The sequence below is a fragment of the Haliaeetus albicilla genome, chromosome Z, assembly GCF_947461875.1.
Source record: "Haliaeetus albicilla chromosome Z, bHalAlb1.1, whole genome shotgun sequence".
NCBI lineage: Eukaryota > Metazoa > Chordata > Aves > Accipitriformes > Accipitridae > Haliaeetus > Haliaeetus albicilla.
In genome coordinates, this window is record NC_091516.1 from 51,299,633 (window position 1) to 51,322,025 (window position 22,393).

The 22,393-nt window shown below is 40.7% G+C and overlaps 1 protein-coding gene across 3 annotated transcripts in view; it reads right to left on the reverse strand.

Annotated features, from left to right (window-relative positions):
- The window catches only part of MCC (MCC regulator of WNT signaling pathway), a 225,732-nt gene that overhangs the window by 167,228 nt on the left and 36,111 nt on the right, over nt 1-22,393 (reverse strand). For 2 of the 3 annotated variants that reach the window (XM_069775900.1, XM_069775901.1), the window contains one exon: nt 19,328-19,539. In XM_069775900.1, coding sequence (XP_069632001.1) covers nt 19,328-19,539 — 212 coding nt within the window. Of the gene's footprint in view, nt 670-19,327; nt 19,540-22,393 lie in introns of those variants that run through there. The other variant, XM_069775902.1, reaches the window with a different exon arrangement.

A 22,393-nucleotide genomic window follows, 5' to 3' on the forward strand; every position in this document is an offset into this window, starting at 1 on the left:
CTCACTCAGCTCTGCAGGGGAGTCATTTCCATATTTCATAGCAACTCCAGAATTCATGATTAGACTTCTCAGGGCTTGACGATTTCTGCAGATTTTAATGCTTCACAGCTTTGTTCAAGTGATTCAATACTTTCTTCTCCAAAATTTTTCCGTCTTACACATTTTGCTCTAGACAGCCATTTTTACTCCACATTGATAGTTTAAATTAATGGTGCAAGATCTTCTACAAGAACCAAACTGGTTTTGACTTCATAGACAATCCATTGCTGCGAGAGACTTGTTAATACTGTGAAGTGCTCTGAGAATGCAGCGAAGGAACTGCTTGCCAGGATCCCAGGGCTGTCTTAGTCCATCTGCAAGGCGTGCTTCACCTCTGCTGTCTGTTATATGCCGCTCTTTTCCACAACTCTGTTTAAGGGCATCTCCCAATGCCGCTTAATGTACTCAGAAAAATTTGGTGAGCTTCACACAAGTTCACAGAGAAATTAAAAGAAGAGTGCTGTTCAGGGAGGGAGAAGGGAAAAGAGAAGAAAGCTCCCCTCCCCGAGACAAACCAACGCTACATTTCACGCTAAAGTTTCCCCTGCCAGTGAGCCTGGAGTTTAAGTGGTTTATGATCAAACACAGCTGTCTTGCTGCTGGCTAAAGGGTGCATGGAAGGGGCGGTACTAAAAGGAGAGTGCAAGTGGGAGGGAGAGAGCTACAGAGAGTTCATTTTGGAATTACAGGCATCTTTCCAGCTTTCTGCATACTAATTACTATACACAAAACTACAAAGCTAAGTAACAGGAAATGCCACTTGGATAACAATAAATTGGATTCCTGTTTCCCCATTCCCGTGTGCAATTAAGTAAGGAAAAGTTGGGGGGGAGGGGGTGTAATGGGGGGTGGGGGTTGTAATGATTTCAAAAGGTCACGGTAAGCCCAAAAGGACCATTAGAAAGCTGCAGATTCTACGTAACACACTGACATTTTATGATGACTTTGGGGAGATGCTACTGGAAGAAGGGGGGAAAAAAAGCATTTGCTTTCAACATTCAACTAATAATCTAGAAAAATCTTTTAACAAGCTGGACTTGTGGACAAGCTGCACCCATTGCAAGAACCGACAACCTCCTTTCCCCTTCCTTCCATCCCCTAAAACATAGTGTAATCCCCCCACACTTTGTGATGCTGGATTATGATGTACTTTTGGAGTTAGAAGTAGGAAATAACATACTCTGCAGCTGAAATTTACCTGATCACCTTAATACAAAGTCTTATTAAAGTGTCAAATGAGTTCAGAAAAAAACCCGTAAGAAATAGGACTAAATGTTATCTATACAAGCTGTGGCACAATTCTTGCACCCTGGCAAAAACATTTACAGGGGAAACAATGCTCTCCAACAGCAACATTTTGAAAATCATCTTGTTTTCCTCCCCCCCTCCTCTGTTAATCACAGATTAATATCAGTATGCAGACATAGGGATAATTCATCCAAATGGCAATACAGAATTAAGAACAAGAACCAAGATAAACACATATATATTGCCCTATGATACTAAAAAGCAGTAGCACTTTCTGGGTCCCTGTCCTTCCTGCGTGCCCAGCATCAGAAACTGCAACTCTCCTCTGGCCCAGGGGGTAAGGGGAACGCCACAATCTCTTTACAAGACTTTTTACTTTCACCCTCCAGGTCTACCTTCTAGCCTTCCCCTTCTCTTTTCTGTATTTTTCCTATTCTCTAGTCTGCTTTCTAGTAGTCCGTATCTGGGGGTTTCCCTTCCTCTTTTCACACCCACCTTGCATTGCCTCCGTTCTTCGTTATTTTCCTCCTTGAGAGCATCCTCCCTGCCTCACCTTCCACATTCTAAGCCTCTACGCTCAGCGCTTCTCTGCCTGTTCCTCCCAACTCCTCCGCTTTGTTCCCGGCATATGTTTCCATTTACCGCCCCTCCGGCGGCGGCAGCGGGCTGCACTGCTCCCTGCTGGCAGGCGGCTGCTGTCTCAGCCACCCCCCGCAGCCGCAGAGCGCGCCCCGCGGGGCACCCTGCGCATTCCCCCGCCTCCAGCGGGTAGGAAAAGCCCGGAGGCGGCAGAGCCCTCCAGGACGGCAGCCTGCAGTATGGCACGGCACATCCGCAGCAGCCCTGTGCACCGACATCCCGCGCATTAAAACGGGGTTAGCAGTGCTCCGCACCCAGGAGCAAAGGTACTGCGTAACGACTTACCTCAAGGCACATCCAGGAGAAAAAAACAACTTCAGTTCAAAAATCCCTGCAGCTGGCGCAGTACGTTTAAAAACGTTTTATCTTTTCCAAGTTCTGCCTTCCCAGACGGGAGGGTGACAAAGTTCTTGTACCTTGCATCCCTACCCCTATCAACTTCTACATTCCCTCTCTACCCTGCTTAGAATCTGCCCCGATCCGATCTTCGTCCAGTCCTGTCGCAGGTATCACAGGTTCACCAACACAGGGATGAGTCTCAGAATTACTTAAGAATAAAGCTCTAAGGTTTTCCTTTTCTAAAGGAAAGGTCATATTAATGATGGCTTCAATATACCGCATTTCCCGTAGTATATCCCTATACTGCCAAATACTTCCGAGCAGACCGTAAACAGGCATTCAGAAATTAAGTTTTGATTCGCTTTCCTCACTCACCATTGCTGTCCATTGCTGGCAGACTAGCCATCAGACAGACCAGAGCACATGGCACTACAGATGCATCCCAAGCAAACTGGTGCAGGACACTTGAGGATCTGAACTAGATCCACTCTGTACTGTACCCATACGCTGCAGAGGACTTTTTTCTGCCTCCTTCCTACTCCATACAGTAACATGTTAGAAAAAGACACAGATACTGCCTGAAAAACAACAGCAGAATTCACAGTTTCAGATGTGCACAAGAACATGGGAGATACACGCAGGTTCTTTCAGAACAAAGTTTATTTAAAAATTTAAAATTATTTTCACTCACGTGCAAATTAATGAAACAGTTAAACCAAACTGATGAAAAACGATTTTACTTTAACCACAACTGACTCCCATTGCAATCTCTGCGTGCTTGCACTGAGTGGTACGGGATTACCCATTTCTCAGTTGGAAAGCAGCAACTGTTACTTTTAACTAACCCGTAAGTACTGGTGTTGCTTGTTTCAATGTCCTTATAAAATCTGCAGGCATTTCTTTATTGTGGAGGGCTAGCTAAGACTAAATGTAATCATTCTTCTAAAATCGTTACTATTACATCGCATTTTTAAATACTCAGTAGCATCAAGAACATATTCTGAATACCTGAAGACACAGAACTTGTTCCTCTGTGAAATGTCATACTATCTAGCGTTGCTCTGAGTCCATTTACTAACTGAATGAAAACATTACATCACAAAATTAAATTCCTAGATAGACCTGACCAATTGTCTCCAGGCAGTGTCACCATTTTCAAATACATGCAAGTGATCGAATACAGTAGCAGGGTACTAAGAACTTTGTTGAAGCCAAAGTGTATTTTCCCTTTGGCTTGTGCCGAACACAAGCTTCAGAGAAGAGAAAGGAAAACCTCAAGTATGCCAATTTCACATTGCCAGGAAAAGAACACGGCACCCTCAGATCCAGAGAGAGAGAGAAAGAGAGAAGTGCCTGTTGGACTCAGTCTCTCTCTGTTCCTGTTTGGTGGCTGACTGTTCGTTCGTTCTTTCTTACTCAGTTCCTTGCCTAGGACAGCTATGCTCCCTTGCCCTTAACCTTGTGCCTGTCTTCTTTTTTAGCCTCTACAGTCACGGAGGGGTTCAGGATGGGAACGGGAAGAGAACTCTCTTAACCTACAGATGTACATTTCTTAGCCCAAGAGGACATGGTCTCAGTGGATGCCCCAGTGTGTACTGTGATACAAACAAGAAGGGGGAAACAAGAAGCTAGACGAACCTGACTGTCTAAAAGCCTCAGTAGGCTTTCAGAAACAACATCCACCAAACGTGTTCTGTCAAGACAGAGATGCTGGCCTGGGCTTCCCCTCAATCTCAGTGCATTCTGATCAATTACTGCTTTCTGTACCTCTAAAGCACTCATGATGCATACTGCTTGTAGGTAAGTGCATTTGCACTGACAGATTCTTCCCAAGATAATTTCAGAATCATCCAGTAACAACCATTAGTGTGGCCCGTTTGCTGATTGCTGATCTAATAATCCTACGGCCACTCTATTCTATTTGTTTACTCTTATTAAACTGTAGTAAAAGAAACAATTACGTGTATCCAAGATTCACTGAGGAGCCTACCTTTTGACTGTATCTGAATAATCATTTAATAAGATCTACTCTATCACCTGGTGTAAAAGGATTCTTCTGGGACAAGATACAGGTCTCTTGCCCTTCTCACCTTTACTTTTGAAACTGCCATAGAATATGGAAAAAATTAGCACTGTAGTTATTTTACAAGGCTTCTCCCTCATATGTCTCAGTAATTACAATACTCTATTTCTTAACAGTTATTGGAGCAGGTGTGACAACTGCCACACATGAACGTTCCTTGTTTCGACAGCTGCTAAGTGAAAACTACTGCATAAAAGCAATTATCTATTAAATATGTATGTACCACATATTCTTCAGCATAGCGTGTACCACTTTCTGAGAAGCAGTTTCACTCTGCATATACCATGCACAATTAGCTGATGACAATTCCAGGATGTATGAAATAAGGCCTTCTTAGTTAGTTCTGTTTAATTAGCTCTGTAATTGAAATGCAACTAACTGAAGTCCACTGAGCATTTAGTTCATTTTGTTTGTTTCGATATCATCTCTACAGTTACAGCAGCACCCTGCATAATCCCACACACAAATAAATTACACCTTCAAATATTGCAAATCTACTACACATAATTTGAGTACAACATGTTTTTGTTCTCACTCTGGCACAAAATATAGTGGTGTAGTGCCAAAGTCTAAAATTCCATGGACAAAATAGTAGCACTCAGAAGGTTAGCATGAAGGCTAAACTTGGAAGCAGAAATTCAATAGGGTAGTTGGATAATGCTTCCAGAAAATTCTTTATTCAATAGCACTAATGCACTATCATTTAAAAGGGGGAGGCTGAAAGGGATGGTAGGTTCTTCTTGATGCAAACTGTTCTCATTAATGCTAGTGAAGGTTATGCACCTAGGTTGAGAGAAAAAAAATCCACCTTATTGCAAGTAACCTTATACTGAAGAATGAAGCACTGTCCCTGAAGAAAACACAAGCAAATGTCTCTTCTTTCCTTCAGTCACACCATCTCAATTAATCTAACACAGATAACGTCTAGAATAATGTAATTTCCAAATAGCACTTCAATCAGCTACTCTCACCTGTTCACCCTTCCTCAAATACTTAATTCACTTAAAAAGTCATGTCCTTGACCTGACCAATCTCTTTGGGAGTTCACATTTGATCCCTTTTTCCATCCTCCAGTATTTCACACCATGAAGCCATTCACCAACCTGTCAAAGAGCCACTCTCATTTTCTGTCATTTCATCCAAAGCCATCACATTCATTTTGATTCACTCTGACCCCACAGAGCCTTAGCATCAGATCGGGAAAAGAACCGGGGAGACAATGTGTGCCTGTTTTTCACGTTAGAGACTTGTCTGTGAGGACAACGGGGAGAGACGGTAACAATTCCTCTGCTTCTTTCATGTTGCAGCCACCTAATTATCATCACTGCTCATTTGCTCCTTGCTTAAAAACAAAAACAAGGCCATTCTGTAAACTACAATTCATGCCATCATACTTCTGCTTAGCTTCCCTTCATTGTCCAGCATTCCCTCAGTTCAGTCACGCATTCCTCCAGTTATTAACCACAGGGTAAATGCACCCATTTCACTTCCAGTCCCTACAATCTTGGTAGCCATTTTGATTTAACTTCTCTAGATACAGCCTGTGGTTTTGCATACTTACTGCACTAAAAATATGACCACACTTGGTAAAATGCCTGTGGATTAATCTTACCTTTAAGATATCTACTCTTCTACTTTATCAGAACTTGTATTCCCTCACGTTTATCAGTTGTGAACTGACTCCCTTTCAAAAATTCTCACTTGTGTAAGAAAGATTTGCCAGGACTCCCCTGCTAAGTCTCTCCCATTTTTCCCAATTCCTGATAGTGAGATGTCCTCAGTTACATTCTCTCCTTACTCCTAAACTCTCTTGGTTTTATATCTTGCCCTTCATACTCTCACTTCCAGTTCCAGCCCCCACTCCACAGTCACGATCTTGTCTCTGCAAACATCCAGCAACCCAGTTCATCAGCTGCCCACTTCTCTTTTACTCTTGAACGCTCCCAAGACATCTATGTGTGGTCAATCTGTAATTCTTTTCCCCAGTTATAAGATTCCTCTCCACTCTAAATTCCATTACAATTGGCATATTGAACACACAACTCCCTGACCTGGATCAGCAACCACGTAAGTGCCCACAGTGACACAAAGAAGACAGAGGGATCCCAGCCCCAGGTTTAGATCAGAGCTGTACTTGGATGCTTCAGCCCCCACCTAGCCAAGCATCCCATTTCACCATCTATGGTCAAGATCTCTTCTGCATGTTTAACAGATGCAGATGAACTGATGGATACTTTCTGACTACATGTATATATAGACACATATACACACACACACACACGTACTTGTGTATATATACACTCATATACATGCGTGTACACACATTTATCTATATAAATGTACATATATATGTATAGGTATTTGAAAATTTGCATCCACTGAAACGTTCCATTTGAAACATTTTCAATCAGATGAATTCTGGCAAATGCAAGGCAAGTGTCTGACAGATCCCTACTTGAAGCTCTACAAGACTTTTTGGCTGGCATGAGAAAACAAGAGCATCAACTTCACTAAGCGCTTAGAGGGTTTGGGGAGCTTTCATTTTGGCAGAAATTATAACAAAAATTACTTCAACAACAATGTGAGCTGAAATTATATATATAAAACCTCTGGTGAATCTAACCCCCTAGTTTTCAACCAGATCTATTTTACTATCAACAGTTTATTTTACTTGCAATCTTCCTTGGCTGTATAGTTTTGTGGCTGCACATGAAGATCAGCAAATTAGCCTACAGATCACTTCTCAGCTCCCTAACTATTTTCTGCTCAGTAAATATGAGTATTTATTTATTTTTGTAAAGGTCTGTGCTTTTTTTTTTTCCTCTCCCTGGATAGCTAAACATAAAATCCAAGCTCTCCATTCTAACCCTCTGTCTGGTCTATAAAATTCAGGGGTTTGCCCTTCTAACTGCTTTACCATGTACCTTTTGAATCTCTCCAGTGACTTTTTTCCTAGACATCTTCCTACATTTAAGCTTCTCATCAAAATCTTCAAGACTGCTTTACCTCTGCCTCACTCTTTCCTACTTCAACCTTCGTATCTGTCAGTTTCATTTTACATCGGGAGGGACAGCAAACATCCCTCTTCAGCATTTATGATATCTCTGACTTTCTTGTATGGTCTGTTTGGTTCTACAACCAAAGACCTGTTTACACTCTTCTCAAGCCACTTACACTTACTTCATTTTCATGAAATATAATTGCAAAGCTAAAATCTTCTTTACTTTCAGGCCTCATCGGGATAGTCCCTTACTTTATTAAGTTTAGAAATTACTTGCTAAATATTTCCAGTGTTTACTCTTAGATAAAGGTCTATCAACCAGCTAAACCAAAGCAAATAAACAAACCCATTTCTTTAACAACAACAACAACAAAAAAGTCTTGTTTGTTCTGTCTTCAGAATTTAGAATCCTGGCACAAGACATTTCATCATCATGAAGAAACACCTGGCACCCCTGTAGGTGCTACAGAAACAAAGATTTTTCCCTCCTTTTCTATAATGCATACCAGAAAATCAATATTCATGTAAAAATTAGATTCAGCCAATAATATGCACTTATAATCTCTTTACAAATTCATAGGATAGAAAGATTCAATGTCTTTTTCTCCAGTCCCTTCTGCAAAATTGTAGCTTCAAGTAGGTAAAATAATAGAAAACTCAGTGTAGGAAATTAGAGATGGCTAGTTAGCTTAAAGGCACAACCCTCACTTGAGTACATCAGTGGGGTTCTTATTTCATTATGAACTCTTCACAGAACAGACACTGCCCTTCCTGAAACTCAAAGTTCACTTTGCTTCCTACCATGATGAAAAGTAGAGTTTACCAACACACTGCAACATAGCTATTATAATCTGTCTCCCAGCTGAGAAGTGATAATGTGGTTTCCTAGCCCAAAGTGAAGCAATCATGCTGAAACAGTTCTTAACAAAAAGTAGAAACAGCAAGCACAAGAGGGTGCCTGTGCAGAAGTACTCGCCTCCCATATTCTCTGCACTGGCATCAAAGAAGTCCCCCAAAACAGCTTTGCTGACAACCATATACTCATTTTAAAAAAAAACCCAGAACATAAAGAGACGCAGCAGGTTTGAACAGTTGTGGCATTCTGCACTGCCTCAGGCCAATGTCCCAGACTTGACAGTGACAGAGAAACAATTCCAGGGAGCAGGAGCATCCTGATGAATTTAACCATGGCACTGACAGGGTTCTATGGAAACCCTGCCTTGTCTCGCTCGGTTGGCCAGAAAACGGTTGATTACTCCATTACAACTGAACTAGCACTGAACTGCAAAAGCACTTAGAGTCCATTTGCAGCTGTGCACTGCAGTTAAGATTTTCACTTTATTAGCAAAATTCCTATATATCATGTAACCAAAACATAAGGGTTTAGTATGTCTGTAGAAGGGGAGGGGGAATAAGTCTTCTCATCTTTTTAATAAACAAGGATTCACAGCAGCTCAGCACTGCCAACTGCAACTATGTCAGGCCAACTGTTCACATTCAGAGAACAGGCAGAAAACCTGGTAATACAGAAGACCCTGCGAGAAGAGCTAAAGGTAGTCTGTTTTGGGTTTGTGTGGTGGAGTTTTGGTAGGGGGGGAGGGGCTGCAGGGGTGGCTCCTGTGAGAAGCTGCTCAAAACTTCCCCGGCTCCAAGTCGGACCTGTCACTGGCCAAGGGCGAGTCCGTCAGCAATGGTGGTAGCGCCTCTGGGAGAACAGATTTGAGAAGGGGAACCGGTAGTGGGGGAGGAGATTGGAACGTGAGAGGAGCCCCTCTGCAGACACCTAGGTCAGTGAAGAAGGAGGGGGAGGAGGCGCGCCAGAGGAGTGAATGCCCCCCCAGCCCGTGGTGAGATGGCAGGCTGCCCCCCCCCAGCCCATGGAGGGGAGTGGGCGACCAGATGCCCACCTGCAGCCCAGGGAGAGAGGAGCCCATGCCAGAGCAGGGGGATGTCCCCGAAGATGGCCGTGACTCCATGGGAAATCCTGCGCTGGAGCAGCCTGTGCCCGAAGGACTGCAGCCCGTGGACAAGATTTGCATTGGAACAATTCGTGGTGGACTGTCTCCCATGGGAGGGACGCCACACTGGAGCAGGGGACGAGTGAGGAGTCCTCCCCCTGAGGAGGAAGGAGCAGCAGAGACAACATGTGATGAACTGACCCCAACCCCCATCCCCGGTTCCCCTGCACTGCCGGGGGGAGGAGGGAGAGAGAACCGGGAGTGGGGTTGAGCCGGGAAGGAGGGAGGGGTTGGGGGGAAGGTGTTTTAAGATTTGGGTTTACTTCTCATTATCCTGCTTTGATTTGATTGGTAGTAAATTAAATTGATTTTGTTTCTTCCCCAAGTTGAGCCTGTCTTTTGCCCGTGACCATAAGTGGTCAGTGATCCTTCCCTGTCCTTGTCTCGACCCACGAGCTTTTCTTTATATTTTCTTCTCACCATCCCACCGGGGCTGGGGGAGAGGAGTGAGCGAGCGGCTTCGTGGTGCTTTGTTACTGGCCGGGCTTAAACTACGACATAATCTTTCTGGCACACCAGAATCCAGGAGGTTAACGTTGCTTCCACAGACTAATCCTGGGCCTCAGGCGAATCTTACCCCTGCCAAAGTGAGGTAATAATATTAATAATATATTCTGTATAGCTGTGTGCAGTGGTGCTGGCCCAATATACCAGGACAATTGTTCTTCATTTCAGACAATGGCAAAAAAAAAAAGTTTGGAAAAGTAAAAAGATCTGAACATCTGCACTGGAGCCAGAGCTCCCTTAACTACAGCAAAAAAACGGGATGCACAAAGTTTCTAAGCAGTGAGAGGGGCAAAGATACAAATTCCTTGCAACTAAGTTAAATTAAAGTTTTGAAACTTTGTAGACTTTCAAAAACATCTACTAACACACACTTGTTAAGACCCCCTTTTCTATAGCACCTTATTGCCACATGCCACTTCCCATCATCCAATTACAACTGCAGAGTTGGGTCAAAACCCATCATTCTGTGCACTTCACCTTAGTTATATGCTTGTAAGAGATATTGTTCAACTGTCACATAAAAGATCCAATTAAAAGCCTCAGTCAAAAGGATCTATTAAAAGGCTGCCTGAACAAATGTGCCCTGTGCTGACACCCATCACATTGTGCTGTGATTGTCTGCAGATGGAAATAGTAACAGAATTAAAAAAAAAAAAAAAAAGAAGAACTTCAGCATATATGCTGGTGAAGGGAATTTTCAAGAAAGTTTATAATTTGCCTTTTGCTCACCTCTATCTCTGTCATGATCCGGTAAGTTCAAAAGACAGAAAAACTACATTTCATATAAAATAGATGAGTTCTGGTAGACCTAATCCATAATATCTATTTTAACTTATAAGAGAAAAATTAATAACTGAGCATTATTAGAGGGCTATGGAAGCCAGGACTGTATAAACACAATGTATAATCCTATTACACCTGATGCCTGCTTCAGACAAACAAAATCCATTACAATGCTGGCTTGAAATCAAAGGCAAACAGCAAACAGCTTCCCACATCCCTAAACATAAAAAACATTTGTCAGACAAAACTGCCTTTGTGCCTGTTTTCTGACAAGCCAAGCCTCCTGAATCTATATTCCAATAATCAGTTCTTGCTTTAATGGAATTCTCGGATTCTGTTTTTAGCCTGGCAGAATGGAAACGATGCCTAGTTTGGAAACAAAGGCACAAAAGGCAAGGTTATCTTGGGCACAAATCTTTTACAAAGAGTAGGCTCTGCTGTCCACACCACTAGAATCTTCTTCAACTTCAGGCCTTCCAGCTTCCAGCTGAAGGAATCATTAGGCTACATTTTACAGCAATAGCTTTTATTGGCATGAAAAATAAATTGTAATACAAGTTGCATGTAGGACATGGAAAACAAATGGCTGCAAGGGGAGGAGAGAAAGAGACCCAGCTCCCACGGTTTACTGTAACAGTATGCACTGGTTCCCAAATACAGAACAGACTCCCCAACAAAATAACCTGGGAAAAATCAGTCTGTGCACAAGTAACAGAATTCTGACATACCCTACAAAGTGGCTATAATACAGAACCCAAGTGTCTCTTATCCACACTAGCCTCATGCAGAGGGACTAGAAAGGCATAACTCTCTCATCCAAAAACATGTGCCTTGAGAGCATGGGATACCTGATGCTTCGGGGCCAAATTTCCCTGTCTATAAGGGAAGGCGGGGGGGGAAGCTGAAGGAGCAGAGCTTGCCAAAGGAAGGAACAAACAAGCTTAATTTAAAAACACAGAAGATGGGGGGAGGGGAGGGGAGAAAAAGGGGCAGACTTTGCCAGAAAAGGACATGCCAATATTACTGAGTTATAAAACTTAACAGTGACACCAGACAAAAGTAGCCTACAAACTGGCCATGGAATTACCTCTCACAGTACAGTTCTGTCTTCAGAATTCCTTGATACTTTCTCTTTAAAGATCACTTCCCCAAAGATTTCAATAAAACTCACATTTCATTTACAGCTGATGGCTATAAATTAAACAATAGAGAAAATGGTTCATATTTTGGATAGCTGTAATAATATACCTAGACTGCCACAAATCTCTATGAAGCCCTTTTTTCCTCATCTCCTACAAAAGTATTTTTGCTTTCTTTGGCAAGCAGACAATCCTTCCTGTTTTTAAGGAGTCAATTTTAAAATCTACATTTACTAGCTTAGTTAAAATGAGCCAAAACTGTAGCTTAAAAAAATTACAGTACACATAATGATGTTTACAGCTTTTTGGGAAGGTATTAGGGGGGTTTTAAGCAGTATAATTTTTACTCTCTAAACATGCTAACATTACAATGAGTTGTGCCAGATAAAAACTTATATACATAAGATGGACAAGCAGACATCTGTTATCAGTGGATAATCTGATCATATCAGTCTTTGTAAGGAAAGACTGTCGGCTACATAGGCACATCCCCTGCTAGTCACACAGCAAAGGACACTAGGAACATCAGCTGGCTGTCTTACAGCCAGACTGGGAGGTAACAAAATAACTAGTGTATTGTCAAATGGTCTGAAGTGCTGGAGAAAGGGCTGGACAGAGAGATTAAATTCAGCATTTTTAATTTCATCACAGAATGTCATATGTGAATATACACCAAATACCAATCATCTCTATAATATTCTCTTGCTAAATTATTAAGTACATTTTATAACATTAAGGCATTGCAAGAAACCATTATATGCTCAATAACATGACAGCAGAATAGAATTTAAATGCGGATCACTTAATTTACATTTACATGCATCTCAGAGTACACAAATGGATATTGTGACTCAGGATGAAACAGCCCATTAATGCTGTTTCAAGCAGTTACCCAGAACCAGCTGCACTACAGTCTGACATAACTGTAAACATAATGATAATATTAAGTGTGCTCTTTTATACCCAAAAGTTATTCATATAAATAGGCCACAGCAAGTTAGGTTTGCTTGATTATGGAGTAAATCATCTAGGTGGGAAAGGAAAAGCCACCTGTCCGTGAAAAACATAATAGTGACTTTTGGAATATTATCACTCAGAATGAACTATGTCAACTAAAAAGAATAGCTTTCTCAAAACAGTGGTTCTGTCTGTCATAACTTGCAGCTCAGTGCTCTTAAGGAGGAAAAATTAGCAATGCAAACATTCACCGAGTCTGATTAATGAAGAGGTATCACAGTAAGAATATCTATTTTCAGAGAACATGATGCTTCCTAAGACAAAGACATTAAGTTCTCATCTGCTAGTGATCATGCTGAGAAACTAATGCTAATACAACTACATACTGCTTTGCTATGCATATTTCCAGTATGCCTTTGTACTTTATAAACTTTTGAGTTGTGTACCCAACAGAGATGATATCTGCATTCGGCACAGAGTCTAGTCAGAACTAAATTCAGTTTAGTCGCCTTAATTCTGCTGTACAGAAAGTATAGCCTGTGTCGTGATTTAACCCCAGCCAGCAGCTAAGCACCACACAGCTGCCCACTCACTTCCCCCCCCACCCAGTGGGATGGGGGAGAAAATCGGGAAAAGAAGTAAAACTCGTGTGTTGAGATAAGAACGGTTTAATAGAACAGAAAAGAAGAAACTAATAATGATAATGATAACACTAATAAAATGACAACAGCAATAATAAAAGGATTGGAATGTACAAATGATGCGCAGGGCAATTGCTCACCACCTGCCGACCGACACCCAGCCAGTCCCCACACGGCGATCCCCCCGCCCCCACTCCCCCAGTTTCTATACCAGATGTGATGTCCCATGGTATGGAATACCCCGTTGGCCAGTTTGGGTCAGATGTCCTGGCTGTGTCCCATGCCAACTTTTTGCACCCCTCCAGCCTTCTTGCTGGCTGGGCATCAGAAGCTGAAAAATCCTTGACTTGAGACTACTTAGCAACAACTGAAAACATCAGTGTTATCAACATGAGTTATCAACATTCTTCTCATACTGAACTCAAAACATAGCACTGTACCAGCTACTAGGAAAACAATTAACTCTATCCCAGCTGAAACCAGGACACCTGTCACACAGATGCACAATCAAAATGGTCCATTCCCAAGCTCAACAAAATCTTTAGTACCTCCAAACGAGGTACACACACATGCAAATCAGACAGGAGTAGCTGAGGAAGAGCATGTACCAGAGTAGTTACAAGAAGATGCATTAAGGATCTTGCTGCATTAGCTTTCTGTTTTGTTCTTGATGGAGACATTCCAAAACCAGCTCCTTGTAAGATGAGAAGTGCAGATTTGGCAGGTGGAGCAATCTGTGCCAATGCCCTCCTACCTAGACACATGCATCTTGCATTGATAGCCCTGAACAAGATAAAGCAGGATTATGCCTGCTTAGTTATTGGCCAGAACAACAAGATGCTGCAGGAAGCGATGCTGGCAACTCTGTAAATATGCCCTTCTCTCTGAGTTAGTAAGAAAAACCACATCGGTGGTACTTGCATGATTTCTTTGAGGAGGAAAGAGCTACACAGGCTTCTGAAAGCAAGTGGTTATGAAGAAATTGTACCACACTATTCTCAAAAATACAGCTGTACTCTTCCCCTCTGCAAGTCAACCATACCCTCATCAAATCTTTCTAAATGTTTTCAACCAAAAGGGGTCTGACAAGGAAGCTGTGGTCAAACAGCTTCCAATAGAGCTGGAACATCTTTGGAAGGAAAAATCAAAGATTAAAGGATCCTGGTCCATACCAGTCCAGGGACTCGATAGTTAAAAACCCCCATATATCAGCATGCTTGGGGTCACATTTTAAAAATGTAAGATTTTTGTGCAGAGACTTTCTCAGCAAACCAGAGTTATTTAGAGCTAAAAGAACAGAGGTATGACATGTTATCATGATGGCAAAAGAAACAATCCCAATCGGGTTTACTTATGTAAATGTAGCTACTTGTCACAACAAATACATTAATCTTAAACTAACACTAAATTAAGGCATCAGAAACTAATAGCAAGCACACAGACACGTATTAGCATTTATATGCACAATTCTACTAAAAAAAATAATAATCTAGTCTATTTTAATCACATGCAAGGAGAATATGAAAAGGGAATTAAACATATCCAAATCTCATTGCTTCAGCTTATTAAACTTCACTGGCATTCTAATGTGAAATATGCCTATCATATTGAGATGCTGTCCCGTGCGATGTTTTCAGAGAACAGCAATACTTCAGCTCGTACAACAGAGTGCTATCCCTCCTGATAGCACTGCAGGGAACACATCAAGATCGCATGGCCGCCTGGGAAGTGAACAGATATGACACTACACGAATCAGCTATTTCACTACAGTTATATGACTATCCACATTAGTGATCCTTGTCCAACTTTGAAGATTAAAGTACAAATAAAAAACCACTCCCAAACATGCACACACACAAAGAAATCCTTTGAAATGCTTGAATTCTTTTCTATCCACGAAGAATATCTGAATTATTTACATCCCAATGCAATACAAACCAAGCTCATAAATGATTACATTTGGAACACATACAAGGGTTCCCATCAGAGATATTTGCTAGTAGTATTTAACCTACTGGCACGAACAGGTAAATACATCATCAGTAGGTGGTGACAGGTCACGAGGGTTAATATGTTAGTCATAAATATTGGTACCAAGGTGAAGAGCTATAAAGAGAAATGTGTTCTTAATACTTAGGTGTAAAAATCTGAATCTGAAAAACACTGAAAGCGTTACACACCCTATAAAGACTACAGAATAAATTATTCAGGTGAAATAAAAGCTGAATCTGAACATGTGTTAATAAACCAAAACACAGCAGAAAGATGTGAAATGCGTAGATAAAAACATATGCAGTGAGTATGAATGGTTAAATTTCAAACAGCACTTTTTAAAAAGAAGCATTGCTCCTGTGAAGGAATAGGAATAATGCTTCAGAGCAGGTATTATGTTTTTATAAAGCTCTGTAGAGCTGTACATTCACAGGATTTCAAAAAATGCATTTATAAAATTACTGTATAAAAACTAAGCAAAGTGATAGCGGACTAATGTTCATTTCACTTTTGCAAATGCAAAACTTAAATGTTAAGGGCAGTATGGAGACCATCTGTATTGACTGAGGAGTATAATCTATGCTGTAGTAGTACATAATCACCACAGGCATGTCTTTAGCCTGACTGCACAGTTTAAAATCAAAAGGAGTCTGTCTTCTTTTGAAAGAAGACAGAAAAGAAGAAAGCAAAACAGGAAATCAAGTAACAAGAATTGACACTCCAATAGGGAAAAGCACTTCAAGGTGCTGAGACAAAAACAATCATATGACTTTAACCAGAAAGCACCTAACTGATTTATATTCACCCATACAATAGTTACTTTGTTAGACCTCTGAGTCTAAAGTCCAAACATCTAGAAAGAAATGTAAAAACCATTGCTTTCAAGAGTGTATCCATATGGCCTGTATAGATGCATTTGGGAGAAGCTGCCAGGAACAGCTCATCTGGGAGCAGGATGACACAGAAAGGCTCTGCTCTGCTTTTTCTTAAGCACTCTGAAGAAGATAAACCTCTTTGGTTAACTTTAGGAGCATTTAGAGTTCCAAAGAGAAATGTCCACAGAGTCTGTTTTTAAATCTTTCTCCTTCTACTACACAGCTTTACAAAAAGAAATACAATCAACTCCCGAAAGGAAGAAACGCAGTTATTAAACATCCATCAGGTTTTTTGAAGTAATCCTACTTACAGTACAAAGGAGTCTGCCCAACTCCTTGTGTACAACTGGAAAAGTTTGCTGGATTCAACCCATAAAAATGTGAAAGCTGAGATCTGTCATTTCTGAGAATGAATGCAAGGCAGCAGCTTGGCTTGTCATTGTAGCAAATGCAGTTAGGTAAAACAATCTGAGAAAGAGACAGAGAAGGAAGTACCCATATTAAATCACAGCTCTAAGAAGGCTGTGTTTATGTCTTTAGAGAGTCTAAATTTAGACTGCAGTGAGCATGCCCCTCAGCATTAAGAACTGTGTAAAGGGAATAAATGTAAATAGTGAAAAACAAAGTAAACCATTCTCTCAATTTTCTCCCATTCCTTTCTCGCTCCATTTTAATAAAGGCAAAGCAAAAATTTACATATGACCCAGGACACCAATGCTCAGCAGGAGTCAAATGGAGATCTTATTGTATTCATCTACATATAAATGAGAGACTGCTGATTCTACTATGGCTTGAAAGAACAGAATATTTGCAAGCAGAAGTATAACAGATGCTTGTTAAAACAAAGATTGGGCATCTTTCATGACAGTAAGCATAGAAGGAATTTAGAGATGGGAATGAAAAGAAAGTCATAATACCGAGGGATCTTTCTTCCTTAGGAGCCTTCAGCATTTTTATTTTTAAGATTTTTACATGTCATAGCAATGCAGTAGCTTTCACACTGTGCATTCTTGAATAACACTGTACACCTGTCTTCGTATTTGCAAATGTACAACAGGTTACCAAAGCCCATCAATTCTGAACCACCGTCAGCCAGGAACATAGACAGAGGACATATTAGTACCCACCCACCTTGAAACCTGAATGAACTCCAGATCCAAAAAGGACACAGCAACTCACAGTTCCTAATCCAGAAACAAAAGTATGCAAGCCACTCTTTTTGCTCAGCTATATTGGTCTTAAGCAGCTGTACTTAAACTTCTTTTGAAGTGCATTCTGCATCCTTTAAAATAATCAAATGTGAAACAGCTCATGTCTTTCCAAAATCATAATTTTTAAGCAAGTCAGTCAAGGCTATGAAACATGTATAACTGAACAGGAAAATCTATGTTGATTCACTCACTATCTTCCTTAGACCTACACTTGCACCTTTTTAATGAATTATTGTGAGATCAGTTTTCCATGTGGGGAAGTACTTGTTTCATTTGAGTTTGGCAGTGTTTTCATACAAGTCAGAGAACACACGACAGAAGAGAACTCAAGAAACATTCAAAAAACCAATGCCTCACTATTTTCAAATCAGTTCAATATCCAACTATTAGTAGTTACATTTAAATGATGTTTCTTGCCTTGATGATGACATTACTCAAGGCAGGGTCAGATGTCTTACTGGAGAAACACGACATCTACTGCTTCTCTTCTATCTCTGAAGTCCACCATTCTGTTAAAGGAGATACTAGATTGGATGGATGTGATTGTTATTTTACAAATCTACATGTTCTCTCTTATTTAAAATTGCCCACATTTCCAGGAAACTACCGGAACGTATAAATAAGCTGCTAACTGGCCTATAATTTCCCAGGTCCTCCATCTTACCCTCTTCATAATACATGTGTGCCTGCTTGTTTTCTGCTATTTCCAGCTTCCATATGCTTTTGTCCAGCTTTGAAGATCAAAGAGTTTATGATTTATCACAGCTGATCCTTTACTATCCTTCCTAGGGAAAACGAGGACACAATTCCTTTAAGGAGCTGTCAACTTCCTTGAACTCTTTTCTCCCTTATATAAGTTTTAATATCTACATATTTTTACTCTGCATATGGGAACTTTAGGTCCTGTATCAGCTCATGTTCAGGAACTTAAAAAAAAAACATAGAAGGCTTTTGAAAACACTTTCAGAATATTTTTCATAATTTTCTTTTCAAATAATGCAGCTTAAATAAGTTGATTTTCCTGTTGCCAGTAATCACTTCCATTAGATATTATGCCTTGACGAGCATGTTGGACTAGATGACCTCCTGAGGTTCCCTTACAGCTTGAATTATCCTATGGTACTGTGAACTAGGAATCTATTTCAGCAAAGTCAAGCATGCCAATAAACAGTCATTTTAAAAATGAGAAACTTTTCACTTTCATTTTAGCATCTTTTACTTCTCCACTTAAATTCCTGTGCAACACAAATCAGAAACTTGCTACAAAATGAGTGGTCTTTTATAACATGTCTGGCTTAAAATTAAAACACAAACTTGATCCCAATACACTTTTGGGGAAGCAAAAAATAATGCCCTACTCCTTCAATAGTTACGTGGGTTTTTTTACAACAGAGAATAGATCTTGCCTGTAGAAATAAAAAAATCACAGTGCTAGCACACCAAGGCTTTAAAACAATTGTCAAACAATTTAGTAGGCAATAATGAAGTAACAGGGGAAGACTTTTTCTGCACAACACTTCTGAACAACCTGACACCATACTTGAAAAAATTAATTGATAGGAAGTTTTCAGACACAACTTTTCCGTTAAATTGTACAAATTAAGAACTTCAGTTTGGCTCTTCAGAGACTCCTACTCTTTTTGATGAAACTTTGTTACACAACCTTTGGAAATCCTATACACCTACCAGCTGCTAAAATCACATCGTTTTTCTGGTAAATGAAAGGCAACAGCAGCATGGCATTGTTTCCATGAAGGCTCAAAGGCTCTAAGGCTGGAATTAATATGGTTCTTTGGAAAAACAGAAAAGAAAAAAATTTTACAAAACTTAAAAAAAGAGGCAAAATGAACTTACAGTGTTGGCAAGTTCTAAGTAGCTTCCTCCAACAGAGCTGCTAAAATTTGAGGCCTGAACTAGAAGTCTTTGCAGAGCAGCCTGTTGAGTCACATTGCTTCCACCATACTCCATCACCTTTTGTAGCGTAAAATGACTCTGAAGGTCTGGACTCTGAAGGTCTCTTGCTCCTGAATCATACTCCCAGCTTTCTCTGGCTCCTGATAAGGCACCTAAAATGCAGAAATAGAAAAATATTCTAGTATGGACTGTGTGTAAAGAACACATAGAATCACAGAATATCTCAAGTTGGAAGAGACCCATAAGGACCATCGAGTCCAACTCCCTGCTCCCTGCAGGACTACCTAAAACTAAACCATATGACTAAGAGCATCATCCAGACGCTCCTTGCACTCGGACAGGCTCGGTACAGTGACCACCTCCCTGGGGAGCCTGTTCCAGTGACAGACCACCCTCTCAGTGAAGAACCTTTTCCTAATGACCAATCTGAATTCCCCTGATGCAGCTTCATTCCATCTCCTCGTGTCCTATCGCTGGTCACCAGAGAGGGGAGATCAGCATCTCCCCCTCCGCTGCCCCCGTTGAGGACGTTGTAGACTGCGAGGAGGTCACCCTTCAGTCTTCTCTTCTCCAGGCTGAACAAGCCAGATGACCTCAGCCGCTCCTCCTGTCTTGCCCTCGAGGCCTTTCTCCATCTTGGTCGCCCTCCTCTGGACACTGATATCTTAATGTCCTTCTGATATTGCGGTGCCCCAAACTGCACATGGGACTCGAGGTGGGGCCGCCCCAGTGCAGCGTAGAGTGGGACAATCACCTCCCTCGACCAGCTGGCTGGGCTGTGCTTGATGCACCCCAGGACAGGGTTGGCCCTTTTGCCTGCCAGGGCGCACTGTTGACACATGAATAAGCTTGCTTGTCTTTCCAGAAAGAAAAAAAGCAAACAGGTCCACCACCATTACTCCTCATCTTGCACATGCTGACAATGCCAGAAAAAAAAAGTAGTAACATTTTCAATGCACAGATGATTTACTAAATTACAAGATCCAGAAGGAAAAATAAAAGCATTTGCATGCATTATTCGGTATAGAGTAAAACCAGCATAATTTACAATAGCTAAGGACCACTGAATAAGCGTCATTTATTGTGTTCAGATTGAAAAGCAGCACTGATCAGAGAACAAAAGAGGAAAACCATAATTCAACTCTTTTTATTTATTGAATACCAACACAATAAGTGAATCTTTTAGCAGTATAGTTCATCACTTTTTATGTCAGCACTGCCTTTCTTATTTTCTCAGGATTGCTTGTTTCAGTTCAAGTTTTAGAGACACATCAATCACAAGGTGTCTCATTACAAATCAGTGCAAGAATATGATCATGTAGCTAGTGGCAAACAATGAACACTTCAGAGAAAATTTCTGTATTGTGAAGCTGTAGGGTTGCTGTTTCTCCATATACAACCCTTCCAATTCTCTACAGCCAGGGACAGGCTTAAACCCTAAAACAAATTTAACAAAATGTTCTTATTTTATCAGTAACTACTTCATCCCTGGGCACTTCTGCTTCCCATACAACTGTCCCACTCCTTTTAAAATATTGTTATGTTTTAGGCTCAACAATTTCCTATGGCAAAACCTTCCACGGTAGACATTAGATTATTTAATAACCCTGGGCAGCACTGTAAAATTTCATATGTAGCATAATGAAGATTAAAAACAATTAAGTGACTTGTCCAAGCACACATTCTAAGTTAATAGAAAAGTCAGAACAGAATCCAGAGCTACAGACCAGAGCAAAACTCTAAATCCACCATGCAATCATCAAACTGTAAGTAATTGTCTGTAATGCCGTCGTATTAGTATTTTCCTTTTTATGAACTAGTTCTCTCTCTCAAATATTCATTACCATTCTAAGTGGGCATTTACTAATCAGTGGTTATTACTTATTCAGTACAATGCCAGGGAGAAACAATAAACTATGTAATGAACTATTAGGAGAATGCCTCCCCCTTGCCAAGAAAGTTGAAGCTGCAAAAGTGAAAATAGAAAACCAGCCAGAAGGGAAGCAAGACAGCAACTAAACTGTAGGTTTAGGTCAACACCTTAACACCCTGTAAAGCAGTTATGCATGATAAACCAACTTAGGAAACTCAGAGATAGTTTCCCTGTCTTACCGTAATGACAATATGCCAGTCTTTAAACATGTAAGTAGAAAATAACACAAGACAAAAAAAGAATTACATTTTATACTAATATAATTAACATGATTCATTACCACAGGTAATGATTAAAGATTAATTCAATTACTTTTACACCAAGAGCATGCACCACCATACTTAATCTAGCTACATGCTACAAGCTCTCCAACAGAGCTGAACTAGGACACTGCTAGCAGCAGTATTTTACATTGTGCGCAGTGTACTGCGATGACTGACTATGCACAGTGTTAGGTATCTCTGCCCTTTTGTGGCTACAGTACACCGTACAGCAAAAAAAAAAAAAAAAAAGAAAAAGAAAAAGAAAAAAAAGGCAGCAGCCCACAGAGCTGAGCAGCAGAAATGTCTCAGGAGCCTGAGGGAGACAGGGGATCAGTTCTGCTATCTCCTGGGCTTGAAAAGAGTGTGGGGAACAACTCTATCAGCACAAGCACAGCCACAGAATTAGGAGAGCTGGTTATGTCAGATTGATACTCCTCCTCTGTAAAACAGAGCTAAATGTAGCACATATTTCAACAGAGCACGTGCACTAGATTTCTACTACTCGAACGACATTGTTCTGCAGAAGAGCTTTCACATTCATTCAATTAACAGTAGCTTTGTTGAAGACCCAAGTGGCCTTCATAGATTGCACCATCTGCTATCAGATTGGAAGCACTTAGAACATTCAGCTGGCTCAGAAGTCACCTGTCAGTTACAGATGGATCCAGGAGAGATTGATTTTTTATGACTGTGTTGTGACTGTATTTTTAACCCAAGTTTTCTTAAAAGTTCAACTCTGTACTCCTAATTTAAAACATACTAAAAATGCAAGGAGAGATGACTGTTACAAAGGAAGGCATTTCCAGTATT